Below are 24,139 nucleotides of genomic sequence, written 5' to 3'. Positions count from 1 at the left end.
TGATTCCTAGCTCCCAGACTCTTGCCCCCCACCCAGTCCATTCCCTTAGGAAGTCAGGGGTCCACGAGTTCCTGATGGGCGATGTGGGAACCCTTATTCCCTGTTCCTTTTGTTTCCACTTGGAGGCACATCAGCTGCCAGAGTCTCTCAAAGTGGCAGCAAGGACACGGGACAATTCATTGCAGAGGCTCATGGCAGGTTGTTTAGTACCCCCAATCCCTGCCTACTACCTGCCAACAGGAGCCTCCAGTCCTTGTGACCCAACAAAACTGCCTTCAACTCTCTCCAAAGCCCCCTAGGGGGTAGAGTTGCCTGGAGTGAAATCCAACGAGCTAGACTAGCTCTCAGATCTCTCTCCCTTCCCCTCCCTTCTGTCTTTTTTTGGGGAGCTACAGAGAGTCCACTGTGGTCTTCCCCACTGCTGCCGTCAAGAGGGGCCTAACAGGTTCTGCCCTTGTGCCTGTGATGAATGGTATATCTACTGAAATCAAGGAGAGAATTAGCAAACCCTTTGCACACAGATTGAAAGCCGCTTCAGTCATGAAGGGGACATTTTGAGCTCCAGTTGCCTATCTTCTGTATCCATCTCTCAACTTGTCATAAACTCACATGGGGACAAGCATCAGGACTTCTGGGTATCCCAAAACACACTTTCTCGCCTCCCCCTCCTCCCGGCAGCCAAAGCAGTCACACTCACCTTCCTCTGGCCACCGTTCCCCCTAACAGAAGGAATTTTCATGGCTCAAGGATTCTTATTGTCACTTTTCTTATTTACAAAAAGCAATAAACACACACATGGTTCAGAGAGGCGGTGAGCCTTCAGCAAGCCTCTCCCTCACCCTGGGCTTGGACCCTAGTCCGGGACCACAGTGTCCACCCGGCAGGAAATGGATCCAGCAAAAACTTTCCCTGTCTTTGCAACTTACAGACACAAGAGAATTGAGTAGGAGGTGAATTCAGGGTGGGGTGATAGGGTAAAAAAGCAGGGATAGGAGGTAAGGGAGGGAAAGGGTATACAGTTTTATAAATAACTAGGCAAGGTCTGAGCATTTCTTTTGGGGGAGAGGTGGGAAGAGAGTCTAGAGGTAGGAGCCTAAGTGGGAAAGGGAGAAATAGTGCTTGGGGCCAGAGTGAGGGATGATCTCTAAGCCTGGACTGGCCCCATCTTTAAAATGAGTGGGTTACCCTAGATGGTGTCAAGAGCAACCTGCTTGTTCTGATACGCTAAGACCCTATTGGGGTTCTAATCCTGGGGGCTTTGAGATCAGAGCCCTGGGGATTGGAAGGGATTGGTGGGCACCCCAGAAAGGTGGTGGATGCCCAAGCAGGTTATGTCTGATCCCCAGGCTGGTACTGGGGCTCTGTGGAGGTGAAGTAGTCCTCAAGGAAGGACTGCAGGTACTCGAAGGTAGGCCTCTCCTCTGGGTCCAGACGCCACGTCTGCTCCATGGCTTCGTACAGGGATGCTGGGCAGCCTGGGGGGCATGGCATATGGTAGCCGTGCTCTACCTGCTCCAGCACTTCCCGGTTGTTCATGCCTGGAGGGAGGGGCTCTGTCGGTCAGGGGGCCTAGCCCCTCCCAAAGAGGAAACCGGGAGGAAGCCCTTCCCTTGACGCCCCACCCTTCCACCTCCCCACCCCAGCAAACCTGGGTAGGGGACTCGGCCCTTGCTGATGAGTTCAGTGAGCAGGATCCCAAAGGACCACACATCTGACTTGATGGTAAATCTGCCAAAGAGAGCAGCCTCTGGGGCTGTCCACTTGATGGGGAACTTGGCCCCTAGAGAGATTGGGAGAGAAGGGGAAGTCATCGAGGAGGCCCCTGGGAATAGCTGGATTGAGAGAATGGCATGTTGGGGCGCCTGGCTGGCCCAGTCAGAAAAGCATGTGACTTCTGATCTTGGGGTCGTGAGTTCAAGCCCCATGTTGGCTGCAGAGATTACTGAAGTAAATAAACTTTCCAAAAACTCACAACCTTGAGATCAACAGTTGCATGCTCTTCCGACCAACTGAGCCAGCTAGATGCCTCTGCCAGGCACTGTTTTAAAGTGATTTACATGCATTAACTCATTTAACCTCACAAAAACCCCGTGGGGTAGATACTATTATTATCCCCATTGTACAGATTTGGAAAAGGAGGCACTAACTCTTAAGCAACTTCCCAGATCACATAGCTTATTATAAGTGCCTAGGATTCACTCCCAGACATTCTGGCTACAGATTTCACACCATTACACTTTATTGTCTTTCACTTGAGAATTATAGTAATGCCTGGCATATGGTAGGTGCTTGATAAATATCTGTTGACTTACTTTTCTCTGAATAGTTTCATTTTATATATGAGAAAAAACAGCTCACAGAGGTTAGGTGACTTGCCCAAGGCCACTTGGCTAGTAAGTAGAGGAGCTGGGATTCAAACCTAGAGTTGCCTCTTCTACTACATCAGGATGGGAGTATCCCAGATGGTCTGGGAGTGGAGGGAATGGTTCCTGAATATGTGGAGCCCCGTGACAGCCCCTTGGTGCACTGGGGATCTCTTGGAAGGTGAAGAAAGGCAGGGCACCTTGCTGTGGGTTGTACTCATCATCCTTAATGAGACGGGCCAGCCCAAAGTCAGCGATCTTGCACACCAGCCGTTCCCCAACAAGGATGTTGGCTGCCCTCAGGTCTCGGTGGATGTAGTTCATGCGTTCCATGTAGGCCATGCCCTCAGCCACCTAGCAGGGCCAAGGTATGGAGAAATGGGAACACCATGGCTTGTGTGAGAGATCACTTGAAAACCCCACTTTCCAGATGAGGAGACTGAGGCTCAGAGATGGGCAGTGCCCTGCCTCAGGTCGCACAGATGATCCAGTGGATGGGACTGTATGTACTTCCAGGGGTAGGGCAGGTGTTTGAGGGCACAGGGATTTGTAGAGGTTCATAGGAGGCCAGTCTGAAATAAAGGCTGCTGTCCCAGTTTACCTGGGCTGCCATGTCCACCAACTGGGGCAGTGTCAAATCCTGGCCTTCCCGGTTCTTGAGGAACTCCAGCAAGCTACCTGAGGAAAGGAACTCAGAAAACCAGCAGCAAGACTACCCCCAGCTCCAGGACAGCCTTCCCTCGCTTGGCCCCGCCCCTACCCAGTTCCCTCGCACAGAGCTTGGCCCCGCCCCCTGTTCCCCGCCCTTGCCCAGGGCTCGCTCCCACAGACACCCAGACTCTGCCCACAGCTCGTTTCTTCTCCTCCTCCGTCCCCCTAGTCACGCCCCACTCAGACTGCGCCCCAGATCCTTCCTCATCACAGATTCGGTCTTCATTCGTCCAAGCCCCACCCGTCAGCTGAAGCCCCGCCCCCGACCGAGGCTCCGTCCCCAACCCCCGACTAGTCTAAACTTGGACCCGCCCCCACTCCCAGGACTCGCGTGGTTTCACTCATCCCGGCCTCCCTCTCGGACTCTGCTCCAAGTCCTCTGTCTCATCACAGATCGCCACTCAGGTCCCTCCCCCAGAGAAACCCATCTGAACTTCGCCCCAAGTCCCGCCCCCAGACTCCGCCTCCTGACCCCGCCCCTCACCGTGGCACATGTACTCGGTCACGATGTAGATGGGCTCCTCCGACACCACCGCGTACAGCTGCACCAGCTTGTCGTGCCGCAGCATCTTCATGATCTGTGCCTCCGCCAGGAAGGCCTTCGGGGACATAGTTCCCGGCTTCAGGGTCTTCACCGCCACCTTCGTGCTCCCGTTCCACATGCCTGCCAGGTGGTCGTGGCTCGTCAGCACCGGCTCCCGGATGTCCCAAGCCCTTGCCCCACCCCCGGGACCTCCGTACCCAGCCACACGTCCCCAAAGCAGCCCGTGCCCAGCCGGCGCTCGAGGGCGATGGAGCTGCGGCTGATCTCCCAAGCATCCTTGGCCAGGCCCATTGTCTGCGGCTTCATGGTGGTGCAGGCCGCTGTGAGCAGGTGGCATAGCCCGTCGTTCACCTCTGAGGAGCAGGGGTTGGGGGGGGGTGTTGAAGGTCACAGGCAGGCCAGGACGCCCCACACAGTCCTCATCCCATCTCATGCACACACACAACGCCCCCCTCCCCCCACCTACCTCCCCCATCAGTGGAAAGGAACTAGGAACAGGTGAGGTCACAGGCTAGGGCAGAAGGCAACCTGACCCACTGAGTAGGTGAACATGTTGGTGCCCAGGGAAGGAGGTGGCACCAAGAGGGAGAGATGATCCCTGCAGGGACTTGTGTCCTTCCCACAGGAGGTGGCCTCCAGCTGGGCCTTCAAGGTTAAGGTGGGATTCTGACAGGTAGAAATGGAGTTCGGCATTCGAGACAAAGGTGTGGACATGAGGTCCTCACCCTTCCATGGACCTACCTTTGGCCTAACTCACTAAAGCAGAAACCTGGCATGGATTCCCAGCTTCCTCTCAACCCTACAGCCCATCCTCCAAGTCAGGTCTATTGGGCCTCCTGCCCCGCTAGACATTAGGGGGCGCCCTTTGGACATCGACAGCCTCACACTTGTTTCCTCTGGAATCCTAGCGAGCAGAATCCTGGGCTGGGAACCCAAACACTTGCGTTCCAGTTCTGCCCCAGCCACTACTGCTTTGGGAGCCCCTTTCCCTCTCTGGGCCTAATTCTCAGCGGGTCCGTTCAGGGACCCAAAGCACACACCAGTCCTGGAAGCCAGCCCTCACCAATGTAGTGCTGCACCAGCTCCTGCACCGAGTCGAACTGGGCCCGAGTGGTGATGTAGTAGCCACCCGTGTCCAGCTTGCGGATTTTGTAATGCTTCACGTGGTCACCTCTGGCCTGGTCCCAATCCCGGATGGATAGGGAGTAGGCACCTGTGGGCAAGGGTCACCTTCAAGTCGGCTTTCCTCCTCGCTCTCCATCTTAGAGCCTGAGAAGCCCAAATGCCTGGGGACTCAGAACTTGGATGGCCACGCCCCCCCTTAACCCAGTCCCAGTCATATCTCTGGTCCTCCACCCCTGTCCCAGTCTGGGCCCGGGGCCCTGATCCAAGCCCCTCACCACTGCTCCCAGCCCCACCCTAACAGCTGGGCCTCCCAGTTGCCCCTTCCCAGGCCCCCACCTTTGGTAGTCTCACTCTCACGAATAAGAAAGGCCCCCCGGGGGTTCCCGGGGGAGAGCAGCTGCCTCTCCGCATCCTTCCTCCCGATCTTTCCAAAGTACCACCTGTTGGGAAGGGCCAGCAAGAGTCAGAGACACCCAGTTCAACCCCCAACTCAGCCTCCTGGGGAAAACCACCTCACTAGCCAAGATTCAATCTCCTCCCTCGGGAAACGAGGCTCCTACACCTGCTTCATAGCCTGATCATGAGAAGCACAGAGACGGGGAACGTAGAATGCTGGGCTCGAAGTAGGTGCCCAATAAAGGTTAGGCTTCTCCTCGCCACTCTCTGGGTTTCTCTTCAACTAAAATTGCTAAGACCCGGGCGCCTGGGTGGCTCAGATGGTTAAGCGTCTGCCTTCGGCTCAGGTCATGATCCCGGGGTCCTGGGATCGAGTCCCGCTTCGGGCTCCCTGCTCCTTGGGAGCCTGCTTCTCCCTCTGCTTCTCTCTCTCTCTCTCTCTCTCTCCCTCTCTCATGAATAAATAAATAAAATCTTAAAAAAAAAATTGCTAAGACCCCAGTCTCTAGTGACCTCATCAGGGTGCTACCAAGTTCCTTAACGCATCTCGCTACTGCTCGTCCGTGGGCTCATTTTGCAGATGTGGAACTTGAGGCTCAGAGAGGGGAAGCGACCTTCTTGCAGGACTGGTTGATGAGGTCTACCTGAAATTCTTTGCTGCTCAGTCTAGTTCTTTTCCCGCCACCCAGGCAGTCTCTCAGATCCTTCTTCCCACATCCACCCCTACCCACAAACCCTTTCCTCCTGTGACTTCCAAACAACAGCCTTTCCTGCCTCTCTCCCCCTCTTTCTGACTGCTCCTGCCTGGCTCTGACTGCTGTTTTTCCTCCACTCTCTGAAATTTGGATGTTCTTACAAGTCTCGCCTTCAACCTCAGGCGTCAAGCATTCCTGTTCCGTCTTGGATATTCTTCCTGGGACTGAACTGTGGGCTTAAATCCACTGTGAATGGACACTGGGGGAACTGAATGGCACACAAGCACCACGGAAGACTCAGATGTCCTTTGATTACTAAATTGGCAAGTCTGGGGCGCCTGGGGGGCTCAGTCGGTTAAGGTTAAGTGTCTGCCTTAGACTCAGGTCATGATCCGGAGGGTCCTGGGATCGAGCCCTGTGTCCCATGTGTCCGGCTTCCTGCTCAGTGGGGAGCCTGCTTCTCCCTCTCCCTCTTTGCCCCTCCTTCCCTCCAAGCCGCCCTCCCCTTCTCTTACGCATGTGTGCGCTCTTCCTCTCTCTCTCTGCCCTTCCCCGCCATGAGTGGGCGTGCACGCACTCTCTCAAATAAAATCTTTTATAAATAAATAAATAAATAAATTGGCCAGTCCACACCTGGGTACTAGGCACAGTTTGGGGAGTAAGAAAGCATTAGCAAGTAGAGGAGTGTCCAAGCGGGCAGGCAGGATGGGGAAGGAGGAACTACTGAAGGACTGTGTAGACAGGACACACTCCCAAGTTTTTTCAAAGCCCTGCCCCCACCCATACCCATGATAGTAATTACTTCCTTAATAATTAACTTAATAATAGCAGTACTTATTTTATGTCATGCGCTGCTTTAATACATATTATATTCATTTAGTTCTTTTTTTTTTTGAAGATTATTTATTTATTTATTTGACAGAGAGAGAGGGCACAAGCAGGGGGAGCAGCAGAGGGAGAGGGAGAAGCAGACTCCCCGCCGAGCAGGGAGCTCAACATGGGGCTCCATCCCAGGACTCTGGAATCATGACCTGAGCTGAAGGCAGATGTTTAACCGACTGAGCCACCCGGGCGCCCCAGTATTTATTTAGTTCTTTTTTTTTTTAAGATTTTATTTATTTATTTGAGAGGGAGAGAATGAGAGATAGAGAGCACGAGAGGGAAGAGGGTCAGAGGGAGAAGCAGACTCCCCACTGAGCAGGGGGCCCGATGTGGGACTCGATCCCGCGACTCCAGGATCATGACCTGAGCTAAAGGCAGCCGCCTAACCAACTGAGCCACCCAGGAGCCCCTATTTAGTTCTTATAACAACGTTGTGAGGTAGGTCCTATTATTAACTCCCACTACACAGATGAGGAAATGGAGATACCTAGTGGTTAAGCAACTTGCCCAAGGCCACACGCTCTTAAGCTATGTTGCCAGAATAGGAACACAAGTTGTCTGCTCAAGGGCCTGCACTCTTAACCACAACACTGCTCTCAACCATGACACTGCAATGAGTGCCTCTCAGGGCTCGTGACACTACCTCTAAGCTGTGGATGCAAGCTTGAACACCCCATACCTCCCACCTTCTGCATCATCACCCTTTCTCTCCTCCATGACTCCTACCACTCTCCCTGGATGAAAGCCTCACCCACTCTGAGCTCAGGACCCCAACCACTCCCCTCTGCTCAGGGACACCTCTCCCATACCAACTCACCCCCACCTGCAGCCTCTCCATCCCACCAACCTCTACATATGCCCCCATTTCTTCCTTCCCCCCAAAAAACTGTTCTAAGCCCTAACTTGCCATCAACATTCTGCTATATCTCTCACCTTCCCTTCACTTGAAAAAGCACTTCACACTTGGGTCTCCACTTCCTCACCTCCTACTCCCTCCCAGGCTCTGCTGTCTGGCCCCCACCCCCACCTCATACAGAGAGATCACTCACCAAGGTCACTCCCATTGCCAAATCCAGTGGCAGCCTCTGACACTCCCTTTCTAGTTTCCTGCAACCTCTCCTACACCCGCTTCTTGGCTGTTCTGACTTGGCTTGGCCTGGTTTTCCAACAGCAACTTCTCCTTCGAGGCTGCTTTCTCCAAAGTTGGGACCTAGGGCCAATCTCTTTCTCGCTCTCCTCCCCTTCCTTCACCCTCCCATGCAGCTTTAATTGTCACCTCCACTCTGAAGAGTCCCAGATTTCCACCCCAGCCCAGTGGTGCCCTCCGCAAGAGCCACAGCAAACAAAGAGCCTTAGTGCCACCTAGGAAAAGTTTCCCCTTCCTCTGGGCTAATTCAGTGGCCTAGCTTGGCCTGGGTTGGGCCCCTCTCATACAAAGCACAGCCTAATCCAATTGCTGGCAGTGTCTTCTACCTGGGTGTTCCTCTCTGCGAACCTCAACCCAACAAGTCCCTCCACCATAACCCAGATACCTATACCTTCTCCTGTGTTTCCCACTTTAGCAAATGGCACCATCAGCCACTCAGTTCCTCAAGAAGACTTTGGGTCACCCTTGATTCCTCCCACACCCCAAACACAATGGCAAATTAGTCACCAAGTCCTGGTGACTCCCACTCTGCAGTCTCTCCAATCTTCTCTTTTCCCATACATGTATGTATATGTGCACATAGATAAAAGGGTTTTTTTTGTGAGCCTCAGTTTTCTCATCTGTAAAATGGGGACAACAATAATATCAATAGTGTGACTATGAGAATTAAATGACTCAAGGTAGGTAAAGTCCCTGTCGTCGTATCTCAGTTTATAATGGTACACCATGAATGATAATTCCTTGTCTCCTTAACAGAATTAATTCTTTTTTTTTCAAGATTTTATTTATTTATTTGAGAGAGAGAGAGTGTGTGTGTGTGTGCCAGTGGGGGGAGGGGCAGAGGGAGAGAGACAAGCAGACTCCACTCAGCTCAGAGCCAGATGCGAGGCTCTATCCCAGGACCCTGAGATCATGACCTGAGCTGAAATCAAGAGTCGGATGCTGGGCACTTGGGTGGCTCAGTTGGTTGGGCATCCGACTCTTGGTTTCCACTGGGGTCATGGGATCAGGCTCTGTGCTCAGCGGAGAATCTGCTTCTCTATCTCTCTCCCTCTGCCCCTCCTCTGCTCGTGCTCTCTCTTTCTAAAATAAATAAATGAATCTTAAAAAAAAAAAGAGTCAACTGATTGAGCCACTCAGGCGCCCCTTTAACAGCATTAATTCTAAGTAATATCCCCTTGCATTTGTTTAGCATTTTACAATTTTTTAAAAGCTCATTATGCTGCTGTTATTGCTGAGAGTCAATATGTATAATGCTTTGCAAGTGCAGCCAGACTATCTGGGTTCAAATACCAACCCCACCTACTTACTAGCCATGTGAACTTGGGTAGGATATTTAATTTCTCTGTGCCTTACTTGCCTCTTCCATAAAGCAGGATAATATTAGTTCCTAACTCTGTTAATACACAGAAAGCACTTTGAATAGTGCCCAGAACATAGGACATGCTACATAAATATTTACTGTCATAAACGTCATTATTTTCTTCTCTTATTCTCACAATGACCTCACAGAAATATGGGTAAGAAGATAGGCTCAGAGTGGGGCTGTGACTCAGAGGTGGCCTTGGACTCCAGGGTCCTGTCCTGTCCACAGGAATAGCCACCTCCCACCCCCTACTCACTCTTCGGCCTGGATGGAGTCCACAGGGGCCACGTAGTTGCTGGGAATGTAGCCAGTTTGTCCAGAGCTGAGAGACCGGGCTTCCCACCAGTCACCCTCACTGCAGACACAGGACACCGGGGGTCAATGGCAGCCCAGCCCCCTGGAGCACTGGGGCCAGGCAGGGCCATGCGAAGGGTCAGGTGGAGACTAGCCCTGCCAGCCCCTCACCTTAGACGCGCGCGCGCACACACATGCACACACACACACGCGCGCGCGCACACACACACGCATACACACACACACACACACACACACACACACACACATATACCCCAGGGCTTTTGTCTGTTCTGCTCTCAGCCACTGAAGCTACCCCAGGAGAATTTTCCCTGCAGAAGCAACATGTCTGGGGGCATGTGGGCCTCCTGGCTTTCATCTTTGGCTCCTAAGCTGGGCTGGGGTTTGGGTGGGCAGTGGACAGCTAACTCAATCACCTCCCCACTGAAATCCTCCCCTACCCCCAATGACTATATATTTCCTTCTGGATAAAATCTAGATTCTTCAACATGGCTTAAAAAAACCCTGCAGAATCTGTTTCCACTTGCCTCTCTAGCTTCTGCTCTCTCCATTCTACACCTCATACTCTATGATCCACCTAGACTGAATGACCACTTGGTGGTTTCCAGAAGTCACATTTATTCTCATTCTCACTCTCTCTTCCTCTTTTCTCACCTCTTCCTTCAACATTTATTCATTTTTTTCTAGTCTCACCTTAGAAATCACCTCTTCCGGGAAGCCTGCCTTGATCACTAGCCTTGAGACCATATTTAGTGTTCTTTCTGGACCCATATGTCCTCATGCTCCACCTACATAGTAGCAATTACTCAGAATTGTTACTTTCCTGTATCTGTGTCCCCAGCTAGGCTGGATCTTTCTGAGGGACCAGGTAAGATTCCTCTCTGGGTCCTGCTACCAGCCCCAGCCATGTCCTGAGCCGGGTGGCCTGGTTACTTACGTGTTGTTCAGGATGTGGAACTTTTCACCCTTGGTGAAGGTGAGGTCATCCTCTGTCCGGGCCTCATAGTCATACAGGGCGATGAACAGGGTCACCCCAGTCCCTGCAGAGTCAGGGCTACTCAGCAGAGTAGGGCATGGGGCAGGGGACTCCAAGGGACCTGCACACCTCACCCCCTGAGTCCTGTTCCCCAGCCAGGCTCTGTGCCTCCCCATGGCTGCAGTGCCTGGTTCCCAAAGGCCTTTGGAGTCCAGTGGATTTCTGATTTGGGCTTCGCAACTTGGTTTCCCATGGATTCAGGGCATATGGTTTCCAGCCCATCCCTCACACCCTGGGGAGTCCCCAAGTCACCCATTCCTCCTCTTCCTCACTTGGGCCTGTCATCAGGGTCCCTCTCTCAGATGGGAACAGAGCTGTCTTCCCCTCAGACCAGGATTTCTGAGGTAGGGCTGTACATTCTCCCTCAGACTGTGCTCTGAAAGCAGGGCGGTATCTCCCACGTCATACTGGAGCCTCCTAAAGATGTTTCCCTTTCCCCCAGGTTCTCCCAGGGGCCAGGCAGTGCCCGCCTCCAGCCCACTAGACTCACCTGAGATGCTCCTGATGGCGCCTCCATCAAGGAAGGCATGGCTGGTGGACTGAGTGGGGAAGTTGTAGTTGGGGATATGGGCAAAGGAGGACCCAGTCTGGGCCTGAGTAGGGTCAGGGCCATAGCGGTCCACAGCCCCACTGCCCCTGAAGTCCCTTTCCAGGCAAACATCCTCCTTGAGCCCCGGCTCCGACTTCTTGCAGAACACACAGCCCATTCCAGGCGCCCTGCTACAGAATAGGGTATGCCTCATTCTGGGGCCCCTGCCGGATAGGCCTCCCCATGTACACATGCATGCACATGTGCACACACACACTCATGCAGGCATGCAGTTTCCCTCTCAGGGTCCTCCCTGGTGAAGGGTAAAGGTGAGGCAAGGCTACCTTTGGGTCTACCTCCCAGCTGCTGCCATATGTTTGCAGAGAAAATGCATACCCTTTGTGGGCTGGTTTTCTGCTTTGGGATGCTGCTGTGTTTATTGATAAGGTATTTTTGCCTCCTCTTGCTTCAATACATTGTGTTTTTGTGACTTCTTCAGAGGCTTGTATATGTGTGTCCTTTGTGTGTCTCTAAGTATTTGTGAGTTTGCCTGTGGATGTGTCTATGTGTGTGTAGCCTCTTGTGAATGTTTGTGTGTCTGTGTGAGTATATGAGTGTGGGTCATGTCTCTGTGCATGTGATGGCTCTGTGTGTGTTCGTGTGTTCTGAGTGTATACGTGTGCATGCTGTTTCTGTGAAAGTGTGTATGTGTGTTCCTGTGTGTGTGTATCTCTGTGCGAGTAGGTGCCTCTGTGCCGGTGTGTATGACCACGTGCATAGCCCTGTGTGGAGGTATATGTGCCTGTGTGTGTGTGTGTGTGTGTGTGTGTGTGTGTGTGTGTACCTGTGGGAGTAGGTGTGAATGTCTGTGTGTGTGTGTCTCCCTCTGTGTCTGTGCATGTCTAGGTATCGAGACATGTTTGTGTGTGAGTGTGTGTGAGGGCTCTGTATGTCTGCACCTGAAGAGTCCCTGCAGAAGGGGATCAAGGCCATTTCCTGTTGTGGGTCCAGCCTCTGGCCTCTCAAGCTGCCTCTCTGTGGCTCCCCGATCTGTTACCTAGCAACAGGGCTCTTGGAGGAGGAGGGGGCTGTGATGAGTTGTGGGGCTCAGGAAGGCCACCCCACCCCCTTTCCCGACCCTGAAAGTCCTCCGTCCCCACTCTCCCCACTCACCCTTCAGGCCCCTACTCCTGGGTCAGCAGGGCTGCGGCATGGTCCTTGGGAGGGGCCAGAGACCTGAGGGCGAGAGAGAAGGACATGGAAGATGAAGGCTCAGCCAAGGTTCCTGCAAGCCAGCTGTCAGCTTCTGCCCTCTTCAGGAAGCCAGGCCTGGGCTCGGTCCCAGCATGACTTCTGCCTCCGTTTTACTTCCCACCGCCCCTGGCAAACTTACACATCTACCCTCACACAGGACACCCCACCCACACCAACTCTTTCACACTCATATCCACCTGACACACCAACTCAGCAACACACACCAGCACACAGTCGCACACCAACACCCACAGCATACACTTGCATGAGTGTGCTCACCAACAACACCAGCACACTAACACAAACGAACTCTCACACAAGCCCAAGCTCGGATGCACAGGTACCACACGCATACAGAGGCACACGCGCTGCCTCTGAGGGTGACAGACTCCTACTCAGATACTTATCTTTTTGTGTTAGACCCACCGCTTTCATTGGATTTCTATCAAGCCATGCCCAGCTCACTCACAGCACCCCCCCCTCAGTCACCGGCTCCTAAAAGCGGGCTTTCCTCTGCATACTGCCTCTGCTCCCACCCTGGGCTCCCTAAGCCCCAGCAGCCCCAGGGTTATGGCTGGTGGCAAGGTGAAGGTGGACACCTACCTCCGGAGCTTGCTCCTATGCCCGCACCAGGTAAAGCCCCAGGTCAGAAGCCAGGGCCACCAGGATCCCTTGGGGAGCCTCCACGCGAGCCGAGACTTTCCCGAAAGCTATGTCCTCTGAGCAACAGGGCAGGCAGATCATTGAGCAAGGGCTCCCCACGCCCCACCAGAAACTCTGCCATTGCAACACTTAGAGAGGAACTGCTGGGGAGAGGGTTTCTTAAGATGTGAGAGGAATGGAGAGTGGTAGGGTGGGGCCAACCCAGTGAGCCCTGGTTTCCCCCAGAGGGGCTGAGGACAAATGTGACAGGTGTCCCCACCTTGCCTTCCTTGACTCCCAAGTCCAGTTCCCTTATGGATCTCCTCCTCCTCCTCTTCTCTCTGGGTCCTGCTCCTCCTATTGAGTATACTCACCTCTTCCAGGAAGGCTTCCTGGCTCCACCGGATACAGCTGCCCAGCCGATGGCTCTGTCACATCAGTGCCCTGATCCCTACTCTAGACTCACCAGCCCCTCTTGCTCGTCACTGTAACTGTTCTCTGGTGTGTGTAGGGGAGTGACACCCATCTGGTGAACTGCAAGGCAGTCTGGGTTGTGGTGAGAGCCCTAAAATAGCCTATGTTCACTAAGCCATCGCTGTGATCTTCACCTCAGGACCCCTCCCCTGGGGTGCAACCACTGTGTCTGAAAGGCTCCAAGACACCGAGGGCTGGTCAGGGCCAGGGAGAGAATACAGGTGGAGGTGGAGGGCATCCAGGGCCCAGGGCATGAAGGGATTTCAGGCACTGAGGGGACAGATGGGGGTAAGATGAAAACAAAGGTTACAGGGTGAGAATGGAGGTCTTCTCACGGGAAGACACCAACCCATCGCGAATGGCAAACGGCCTACACCCAGATCCACACATTCTTGGACGCACACATTACCTCAGCTACACACAGCACCTCACAGAGACTCTGTGCTCCTCTCTACACAGACATCTTCAAGGATAGCCACATCCGCACACACGGACGCCCCCGGCCCTCACCCACCTACACACACATGTGCACACACGCACCCCATACGCACCGCCTCTCCACGAGAACAGTATAGACAGGATTTATAGCACTCACTAGGTGCATGCATTAAACACTTGACATACTCGACTGCGTTTTATTCTCATAACAACACTCTGACGTATTACTATTATTGATAAGGCAACTGAGGCATAACGAGTTTTAGAGACCCGCCTGAGGTCACACACATGATGAATCCTGACATTTGGCTCCAGAATCTGAGCCACTTCTCTCCATCTTCTGGTCACAGACACGGATAATTACAGCCATTCCTGCCAGCAATCACAGAGGTACAGAGCCCCCAGAGGGACACACAGAGATATACAGAGCTCTCTCCCAGGTCACAGACCCACACAGAGCACCTCTCTAAAAGAGACACAGATTTGTACAAGCTCTTGGTCCCCACATCGATACGAGGTTGCCACTTCCAAAAATACCCAGATAAATATCACATTTTTATTTTTTTAATGCTTTTTTTAAAGTAGCCTGTAGGCTCAACGTGGGGCTGAACTCACAACCCGGAGATCAAGAGTCGCATGCTCAACCGACTGAACCACCCAGGCGCCCCCCCCACCACAACATTTTTAAGTCAGCCTAATGGGAGTCCCAAATTCTGCATGCTTGGAATGGGGTTGGGGTGGGGGGGCGGTTCAGAAATGGTGAGCCTCTGAGGAGGAGGCAGAGGATTCTGTGGGCTGAGGAAGAGCCCTGGCAGGGCGGACAGTGTGAGGAACAGGCAGTGGGGAGCAGGTCTCAGGACTTGGCACTCCCCGGCCTGCTGGGGACCAAAGTCCAGGGCTAGGCAAGGCTCTCTGGGCACCAGTATGCTGAAGGGGTTGGGGAGATGTGGGGTGAGGGGGTGGGGCACAGGGTCTGGCATCTGCATGGTCCAAGGCGTTGGGGGGGGGCACGCTGGATGTGACCACACTCACGTGGCTTTGTCAGAGGAAAGAAAGAGATGGGAGAGAATGAGAAGGCAGAGACAGAGACAGAGACTGAGAGACACAGAGAGACAAAGAGAAACCCAGTGTGGTGTGCTGGCATACTGACTCTCAAAGGGAAAAAAAAAAGGCCCTGACTTATAGCATTTGCTGATTTCCATTGTATAAATATCCCCACCATGGTTGATTTCAAGTAACCGAGGTGACTTCTTGAGCGCTGTGCTGGGAGAGATTCACACGATCAGCTCCCCAGAGCCAGTACTAGCTGGCTCCCGCAGTACACTGCCAGGAAGGAATAAAAAGAAAGAGACAGAAATGAGAAACAGAAAGACAACAGAGAGACAGAGACCAAAAAAGAGAAAGGTAGAAATTAAGAGAAACTTGGGGAACTAAAGAGTCAAAGGCAGAGGAAAAAAGGCAGAAGCAGCAGGTTGGGTCCTCTGTGCTCAGGCATCTGCAGACAGACAGCCCCTAGGACTTTCTGTCCCCGTCCACCTCGGATCCTAAGTGGTGCCACCAACTCTGCGGAGAGTGATTTGACTTCCTAGAAGTCTGGGTGGCAATAACTATTAGTCTAAAATTTCTAATTTATTAAATACTTAATGCCTGGCATTGTGCCAAGCAATTGCCATCCATGATCTCATTTAGTTAGCCTAGGAAGTAGCTTTTATTACTACCCATCTTTTACAGATAAGCAAACTGAGTCGCAGAGATCACACAGCAAGTAAGGGGAGGCTTAAATGCAACCCCAATCCATTTGGCTCCAATCCCACTCTAAGCACTGTTCTATTTTGTAGCCCTAGCAGAAGCAAGAGAACCTACAACATGGCAGGCCCTGTGCTACATGCTCTCAGTCCCCCTTACAGCCCAGAGATGGGAGCCACCAGCATTCTGGTCACTGCAGGGACCCGGGCCTGTTTATGTCCTTTAAACATCTGGTTGATAGGAGTTAGAGTTAATTTCCAGAGCTTCATCTGTGTCAAGATCAGGTTGTAGGTATTAGAGCTGAGGCCCACTCCTGGACCAGGGTGCTCCTGCCTTCCACGTCTCCCTCTGTGTGGCCCTCCCCAGCTCTGTTCTTTTACTTTTTTTTTTAAGTAAACTCTATGCCCCAGATGGGACTTGAACTCATGATTCTCAGATCAAGAGTTGCATGCTCTACCGACTGAGCCAGCCAGGCGCCCCTGTTCTGTATATTACACTGTCAGCTCCGGGACCCTCGATGAATGATATCAGCCCTCCGAGCCTCAGTTTTTGCATCTGTACCTTCTGTGCACCTGTTGGGAAGGCTTGAAAAGACGTGCCTCTTACCCAGTGTGCAGTGGCCAAATGAGGCTGAAGACCGTGAGCAGCAAAGCACCAGGACCATTAATTCAGGTCCAGAGTTCAGTTCACACTGTGCCTGTGCTCTTCAGAGCCCGCGCAGGAGGTCACGCTGTCCCTGACGAGTATACGTCATATTTCCAACCCATGGCCAAGTGAACATACCACCCCGGCCATATGGCAGCTGGCCACTCAGCGGGGAGTCTGCCTCAGGCTTAGCCCTGCTCCTCAACATAGGAGCCCCAGGCCCACCCATCCTTTCTTGAGGTCCACACTTCCCGAAGCCATGTCAGGGCTTTGATGTAGACCCAGGATGTCCTGTGCCCCCTAACCCCTGCCAAGTATCTGTGGGACCTGGAGACAGATTTAAGCTTAATTCTACATGGCCTGACAACTAGCTTGGGGAAGTCGGTTCACCTCTCTGAGCTGTAGCTTCTTTGCCTAGGAAATAGGAATATAAATCTCTACCTCATGGGGTTGCTTCTGAGCATCAAATGTGAAAGCACCAGGCACACAGCTGGTGCTCAGTGAACTTTCACTTCCGTTCCCTTCCCTTGAGGAAGGCCCCTCCGCGGCCCAGGGACAGGGAGCGGCAGGGCGGAGAAGAGAAGCTCCCAGGGTGAGGTGGGAGGGCTGAGCTTGTTTGGTCGCCTGGGGGATTTCAGAAAGAGGGAACTGGGACTTTGGGCAGCAGCAGGAAACCACCATCCTGCAAGAGTTCCGGCTACTCTTCAGGGCTCTGGGTCGGCCAGGAGCAGGGCCCAAGTCTCAGCCGCACTGTGCCGCATTCCCTCATGGAGAACGGAGCCCTCTGACTGAAGGCTTCCATCCCCTCACCCGCAGAGGCTCTCTGCCCCTCAGTGAACTCCAGTGTCTCTTACTAACCCCCAACTCTTTCATGGAGGCCTCATCTCTCATTGAACCTCTAACCATCCCACACCATTCTTTCTTGAGGCCTTATAACACCCCACCCCTAATACCCAGGGCCTCAGAAGACATACCCCAGTCTGATTCTACCACTTGTGGGCCAGGTGTGGTGGCGGCATGTGAGGGAGGGGCCCTAATCTTTGCCACACTAGCTTTATCCCCCACATGATCCTGAAGGTGTCAGCTGGATTTTCTCCACTTGTGTGGGTAAAGGTGGGTTCTCATCTGTTGCTGAGAAGTCACCCACCAGCTTCTAAGGGTCTGTAGGTATTCAAGATTTTGAGGAGATGGGAGCCATGGGTGGTCCAGGGATGCTGAGGGAATAGGAGTCTAGATTCTAGTGTGGCCAGACAGGAAGCCTCCTTCCCTGGTTCCACCTTATATCAGCCCAAATCCTCAAACCAGGTGGTCTGCTGGTCTGCTTGGTGCACAAAGGGCCCTGGCTTCCCCTTCCCCAGCTCTGGGGTCCCCCTACCCAGCCTCCCAAGGTCTGGCCACTTCCTTTGCCACATTTGCTTCAGGTGGCTGTAGAGAACACCCAAACACCCACACATATGCTCACAGGCTCATGCTCATTCACTAAACCCAAACCATACTCACAAACACTCTGACACCTCACTCACAGCTTCAGGCCGACTGGGTTCATGGAGCGCATGAATGCCACACCTCCCACAATTCGCCAGCCACCCACTCCCACTCCCCTATCTACAAGGCTACAAGGGGTCTAGTAGGGATGAGGAGGGAACTCAGGCCTCAGCTCTGGCTACTTCTTTCATCACATCGGGGGCAAGATGCTCTGGATTCCGAGTCCCTACTTTTGGCCCCGTCAGTCCTTGACTGCTGAACCTCCCTCTTCCTATCTGTGAAGTGAGAACAGAGCCCTGCTCTCCCACTACCATCACAGATGGAAGGATGCCAAAATACTCATGGTCACTGGGTGTGGTACCATAGGGGTTGGGGACAGATCTCAAACCTGCCAACTTTTCCAGTATGGGACTTCAACAGATCTACAAACATTTATTTACGAGATGTCACTTGTGTGCTGGTCCTAGAGGCCCTGACAGGCTTTCTGTACCCGCTCCAATGCTTTTGAGAAGGTGAAGGAAAGGATCCCTCCTAGGTCAGTAATAACTCTTAACCCTCCAGGACACTGCAAAAACTGCTTTCTAAACACCTGATTCTGGGGAGTTGGGATGGGGTGGGGGATGGGGGCTGAGTAGGGGCAAAGGTAATTTCCCCCCAAATTCAAATGAGGAAAATGAGGTCCAGAGAAGCCCTGTAACTTGTCAAAAGTCACACAGCAATCGAGGGCCCAGCCTGGCTAAGTCCCTGCGACTGCAGATCCTCACCCCAGGATGCCTGAACACTGAGCATCAGTGCCTTACCCCTCTGTCCAGAAACCTGCCCCTGACTGAGGACCCAAAATGGGGGCAGAAGGGGTACCAAAGGGGGCTGCGTGGGCAAGGCGCCCAACAGCAGCCAAGCGTGAAGCGCAGGGCTCTGCCTTTCCACCCTCTGGTTGCTACGGAGACAGCCTCTCCGGGCAACTGCGGTCAAAAGCAGGATTTCCGTCGGGGCTGCCAGCAATTCCCGGATCCCAGGGGGAACGTGGACCGAGACCGCCACTGGGGGCGGGAAGGGGGCACCCAGAGAGGCCCATCCCTGCTGAGGGCGGGGACTTCCCCAGGAAGCCGGGACCCACGCCTCTAGCGCCTTGGAGGAGTCCCCTCGCCATCCGGGACCCGCCCACCAGTGCGGGGGCGGGCAGGTGAGGGGGCTGCAATTTTGGCAGCCTCCCCGCCCCACCAGACCCCCGGAATTGTGCTCCACATTCTGCATCCTCCAGAAATGGTTCTCCTTGACCTCCTCCAGCCAACTCCCTCACCTGGTCCTCTCAGCCCCCCCCCCACACCTAGTTCCCCTCTTTCAGAACGCTCAGCTTCTCCCCAGACCCTCACTTTCAAGGTCCCCTCAGTTTATTCCCCAGCCCCTTTGGGAGGGTCTCCTTAGTCCCTCTTCCCTGACTCAGCCCCCTTCCCAAATTCTATTAATTTCCCTCTACAGGTTCCCTCCGTTTTTTTCCTACCAGACCTTTTTAGGGGGTCCCTTTAATCTGCTTTCCCCATATTCCTTCAGCCCCCCTCCCCAGATTTTATCCGTCTCCTTCTCCAGGTCTCTTCACTTCTCCTCTTGAGGTCCTTTTCGGGGGTGAGGTCCCTCCTCCTCCAGTTCAGCCTCCCCCCCCTCGCCCCCCGCCCCAGCCGTCCCACCGGGGCGCGGGCGGACCGGAGGCGGGGCGCCGCGCGGCCGGTCCAGCCCCACTTGACGGCCGCCTACCTGGTCCCCGGGGAGGCCGCCTCGGATGGACCCCAGGCGAGCCGGCCGGGCTCCCAGCAGCCGCCGAGTGCAGACGTTGTGGGGGACCGGGGCGGGGGGCGGGGGGGAGCTGGGGAGCTGCCGGCCTCTGACCGCCGCCCGCTCTGGGCCCGGAGGAGGAAGCCGCCTCGGACTTCTCTTATTGAAGCCCTGCGGCGGCGGCGGGGAGAGCTCACAGTCACGCCCCAGCCCCAAGCCCGAGGCGGGGAGGGGCCCCTCAGATCCCGGACCCGCCCGCTCCCACTTCCAGCCTCCCCCGGGTGACGGGGGGGGGGGGTGTTGGGCTCTCCCAGCCCTCTCCCTGCACCCCAGCGCCTGCCCCCAGACCTGAGCCCCCAGCGCAACCTTCCCAAAGGTCCCCTCCAAAGGGGCAGGTTCCTCAGCCCCAGGAGCACCTGCTGTTTTAGACTGGGTGGGTTTCAGGTTAAGAAGCAACTTTTCTCTGTCACTGAAGCGCATCCCCACCCCCTTTTCGCAGCTGGGAAAACTGAGGACCAGATGCCGGCAGGCCTTACCCAAGTTCTCCACAGCCCGTGGACTTCAGATTGCTGTCACCAGAGCCACTGCGCGGAGCCAATCACCTTGCCTTGCCTCCCTCAGGAGCCCCACAAGTGGGGGCACAGGGATGTAGGAGGGAGCGGAGCAGCCCGGGGGCCCTTCTCTCAGGAGATTGCTTTTCAGAGGAAGCAGGCCTCAGGCCACACTGAGGAAGGGGAAGCATGATAGCCAGCCCCCGCCACACACACACCCAAGATTTAGAGAAACTGAGTGTCATCCTCTAGCACAACCAGCCTATGTGACTAGGAGGGCTCCTTGACCGCCCCCCCACATACACATACCTGGGGTTCAATCCTACCTCCCACCACTGTTACTTCTTCAGCTTTAAACCAAGGACCAGGAGAATCCCTCCTCCTCTGGGGAGGAGGAGATTGTGTGTGGGAGGGCTGTTTGGTGGAGAAGTATGTGTATTGGGATATGATGGGAAGGCAGGGAGGGTGTGTGAGCACAGGTGTGTGTGTGTGTGTGTGTGCGCGCGCGTGCGCGTGTGTGATTTTAGGCAATGAAATCGATGACTGCAATTTTGTAATCAACAATTGGGACACATTTTGCAGGCACATGTGTTTCTATGTATGAGCAGGGATGTGTGTGAATGTGTGTGTGTGTGCACGCACGCGTGTGCATGCATGCTCAGGTATGTCCCAATGTGGTTGTGGGATGTAGGTAAGAATGTTTTCTCTTAGGAAGATGGAAGGAGGGACGGGGAGGAAGACGCAGGGGAGGAGGTAGAGGTGCAGGGACTTGGGAATGGTGGCCTCACCTTAGCTGGGTGGCATCACAACCACCAGCAAGCACTCCTTACTGGCTACTGGTCCACAGGTTCAATGAACAAACAAATATTTATCATTGCCTGTCAGGTGCCAGGCTTAGGGGACACAGAGATTAATGAGACTGGTCCCTGTCCCTAAGGGCTCCCCCAATCTACCAGTCTCTCTCTGTCATCCTTTAAGTTCTGGCTCCTCAGGAGGCCTTCCCTGACTGCCACCCACCCCCCTATCCCCAGCACAGTACTCAGCACCTTCTACCTGGTGACCCCTGGTTCCTGGGTTTTCCTCCAGGGCAAGGACTGACTAGGACTCTTGCCAATGCTCCCAGCACCCAGAGTACCACTAGCACAGAGAAGCACGTTCTCTGGTCATAGGAATGCATGAATCAGTCAAGGAACAAAGGAACTAACGGGTGAACAAATGAAAGCCCAATGAATAAATAATTGAAGGTAAGATGTAAAGAATGAATGAAAAAAATTCAAGAATAAATGACCGAATGAGCAAATGAATTGAAGAACAAAACTGCTTATGCTTTTATTTATTTTTTTAAAGAGATTTTATTTATTTATTTATTTATTTATTTATTTGAAAGAATGAGTGAGAGAGAGAGAGAGCATGCGGGGGAAGGTTAGGAAGGGGGAGCAGCTGGTTCCCTGCTGAGCAGGGAGCACGATGGGATGGGGGGGACTTGGTCCCAGGACCCTGAAATAATGGTCTGAGCCAAAGGCAGCCCGCTTAACTGACCAAGCCACCCAGGCGCCCCGCTTATGCTTTTAAAATACAAATTGGGGGGCGCCTCGGTGGCTCAGTTGTTAAGCATCTGCCTTCGGCTCCAGTCATGGTCCCAGGATCCTGGGATCGAGCCCCGCATCGGGCTCTCTGCTCAGCAGGAAGCCTGCTTCTCCCTCTCCCACTCCCCCTGCTTGTGTTCCCTCTCTCTCTGTGTCTCTCTCTCTGTCAAATAAATAAATAAATAAATCTTTAGATTTTATTTATTTATTTATTTGAGAGAGAGAGAGAATGAGAGAGAGAGAAAGCACATGAGTTGGGGGGAGGGTCAGAGGGAGAAGCAGACTCCCTGCCGAGCAGGGAGCCCGATGCGGGACTCGATCCCGGGACTCCAGCATCATGACCTGAGCCAAAGGCAGTCGCTTAACCAACTGGGCCACCCAGGCGCCCTAAATAAAAAATCTTTAAAAAACATACAAATTGGACCACATAAGTTCCTCACTTAAAATTCTCCTATGGCTTACCCTCCAGTTTGCTTGGAATAATAAACATAAAATAAAAGGCAATCAGAATAAAGAATAATAAAATTCAAGTGCCTTGTCATGGCCTCCTGGGCCTTGTGTGCCTTGTCCCTGTCTCCCCCTCTGGTCCCACTTGGGCTGTCTTCCTCCTCAGCTACACTGGAATCCTTCTCAGTTCCCAGAAAACATTGAATTTTGCCTCAGGGCCTTCACACATGCTGTTCCTTCTTCCTAGGACACACTTCTTGCTTTTCACAGTACTGGCTCCTGTGTATCTTTGACCTGAAGTGCTACGTCCTCAGAGAAGTCTTCCTTGACCACCCCATCTAAAGAGGTCCCCTCATTCTTGCTCTGGGCACCTAGTTTGTCTCCTTCATGGCAGTTGTTACAATCTAAAATGGTATATTTCTCAGCTCATTGCTCATTGTCTATGAATCTCTTGATCAGGTCAGGGCTCTGGCCTCAAGAGATGCCCGGCATCACTCAGGGCAGACAGGCAGAGTCTAGGACCCTCGCTCATCCATTCAGAATAACCTGGTGGTTAGGGACACAGACTCTGGGCCCGGACTGCCTGGTTTGTAGACCAAGTTTGGCTCTTCCTACCTCTATGACCTTGGACAAATTATTTTACCTTTCTGTGCTTCAGTATCTCTATCCGTAAACTGGAGATACTAGTAGACCCCATTTTATAGGAGTCCTGGGGAAAATCAAGGAGCTGTGAGACGAGTGCTTGGCACATAGCAAGTGCCATAGAAGTGTTTGCTATCATCCATTCAAACATTCAATCAAATCTCAGACCTTTCCTGTGACTTGCCTGTGCCAGGCTGGGGGCTGGGGTCTCAAATAGGAATCAGGCTCCAGTGCTTGCCTTCTTTGTGGCACAGGAGACTGGTGGGCACGGGATGAAGAGGCCACAGGAGGGGCCTGTTGAAATCCCCCACTATCCTTCTAGCTCCCTCACTCACATTTTCCCTCCAAACAATTCTGAAAATTCATACCAAAACCAAATACCAAAGTCCAGCAAGCCTGCTGAGCCCTGCCGTCCATTTCCCATGTAAGCCATCACTCTCCTCCTGTTCTGGCTTCTGTTTTCAAGCAGCCTAGATTCTGTTGTCAGTCCTTATATCCTCCTTGGCAAAGACTGTGCACTGCTCTGCCACCCTCCCCTTCCAGAATACTTGCCTGGAAATCCCCAGGCCTACAGCAAGCCAACCACCCACCTTCTCTGGGGATGGAGGAGAAAAGCACCTACCAGGCAGACAGGGTCACAACTCCCAGCCTCAAAAGGACATGAACCAGACTCAGCAATCCTCCAGTGCATTTCCTAGTAAGCTGGCCCTATTTGTCTGCCCAGAGGACCAGTTCTTGCCCTTTCTTCTGTCTTCTGCCTTTCCTCCACCTCCCTCCCCACTGGTGCTCATAAATGCCCTCACCTTTTGAGTACTTCCCACCCTCTGAAACCCCCTCTCAAGCATCATCCATCTCTCCCTCTCCACAGAATTATCCTTGCAGCATGCAAATAGGTTCTAGAATTTCCCATTTAAAAAGAAAACAAAAAACAAAAACCTTCCCTTAGAGAATTAAGCATTTATCCTGCCTTCTTAGGAGGAACTGCAGTTCATTCCTAGTTGATGAGGGAAAGCTTTTCTTTGCAGAAAAATGCCAACCAATACACGAGAAGGAATGTGAGAACTAGAAAAACCCCATTTGCAGCCCCAGTTAGATAATCAATTTAGGCAAGAATCATCAATGATGTGTGAGTGAGCTTGGGCAGCCATGACAAAATACCATAGACTGGGTGGCTCACACAACAATTTATTTCTCCCAGTTCTGGAGGCTGGAAGTCCCACATCTAGGTCTGGTGGGACTGGTTTCTGGTGAAAGCTTCCTTCCTGGCTTGTGGACAGCCACCCCCCGACGCATTCTTACATGGCAGAGAGAAGGTGAACTATTTTTTTTTTTATAAAGAAAAACAGTTTT

General features: G+C 53.2%; 1 protein-coding gene across 8 annotated transcripts; it reads right to left on the bottom strand.

Moving 5' to 3' along the window:
• Nucleotides 1-749: 749 nt before the first annotated feature.
• Nucleotides 750-20,265, bottom strand: FGR (FGR proto-oncogene, Src family tyrosine kinase). 8 transcript variants are annotated; one of them, XM_028113664.2, is made up of 14 exons: nucleotides 19,546-19,641; nucleotides 12,967-13,082; nucleotides 12,283-12,345; nucleotides 11,071-11,300; nucleotides 10,482-10,584; nucleotides 9,486-9,584; nucleotides 5,080-5,183; nucleotides 4,682-4,831; nucleotides 3,816-3,971; nucleotides 3,559-3,738; nucleotides 2,965-3,041; nucleotides 2,564-2,717; nucleotides 1,649-1,780; nucleotides 750-1,538 (listed from the first exon to the last, which is right to left on the bottom strand). In XM_028113664.2, exons 4-14 carry the CDS (start codon nucleotides 11,285-11,287, stop codon nucleotides 1,330-1,332), a joined length of 1,581 nt encoding a protein of 526 aa, XP_027969465.1. In that variant the 5' UTR covers nucleotides 11,288-11,300; nucleotides 12,283-12,345; nucleotides 12,967-13,082; nucleotides 19,546-19,641; the 3' UTR covers nucleotides 750-1,329. The 8 variants fall into 8 exon arrangements, with proteins under 8 accessions (XP_027969465.1, XP_027969469.1, XP_027969467.1 ...); XM_028113668.2 differs by having other exon boundaries at nucleotides 11,071-11,297; XM_028113666.2 differs by lacking the exons at nucleotides 12,967-13,082; nucleotides 19,546-19,641 and adding an exon at nucleotides 20,100-20,265.
• Between the last annotated feature and the right edge of the window lie 3,874 nt (nucleotides 20,266-24,139).

This window comes from Eumetopias jubatus, unplaced genomic scaffold (genome assembly GCF_037043125.1).
Source record: "Eumetopias jubatus isolate StellerSeaLion01/CBP00866 unplaced genomic scaffold, mEumJub1_p1.0 scaffold_4, whole genome shotgun sequence".
NCBI classification, from domain to species: Eukaryota; Metazoa; Chordata; class Mammalia; order Carnivora; family Otariidae; genus Eumetopias; species Eumetopias jubatus.
This window is presented reverse-complemented; position numbering and strand designations above follow the sequence as displayed.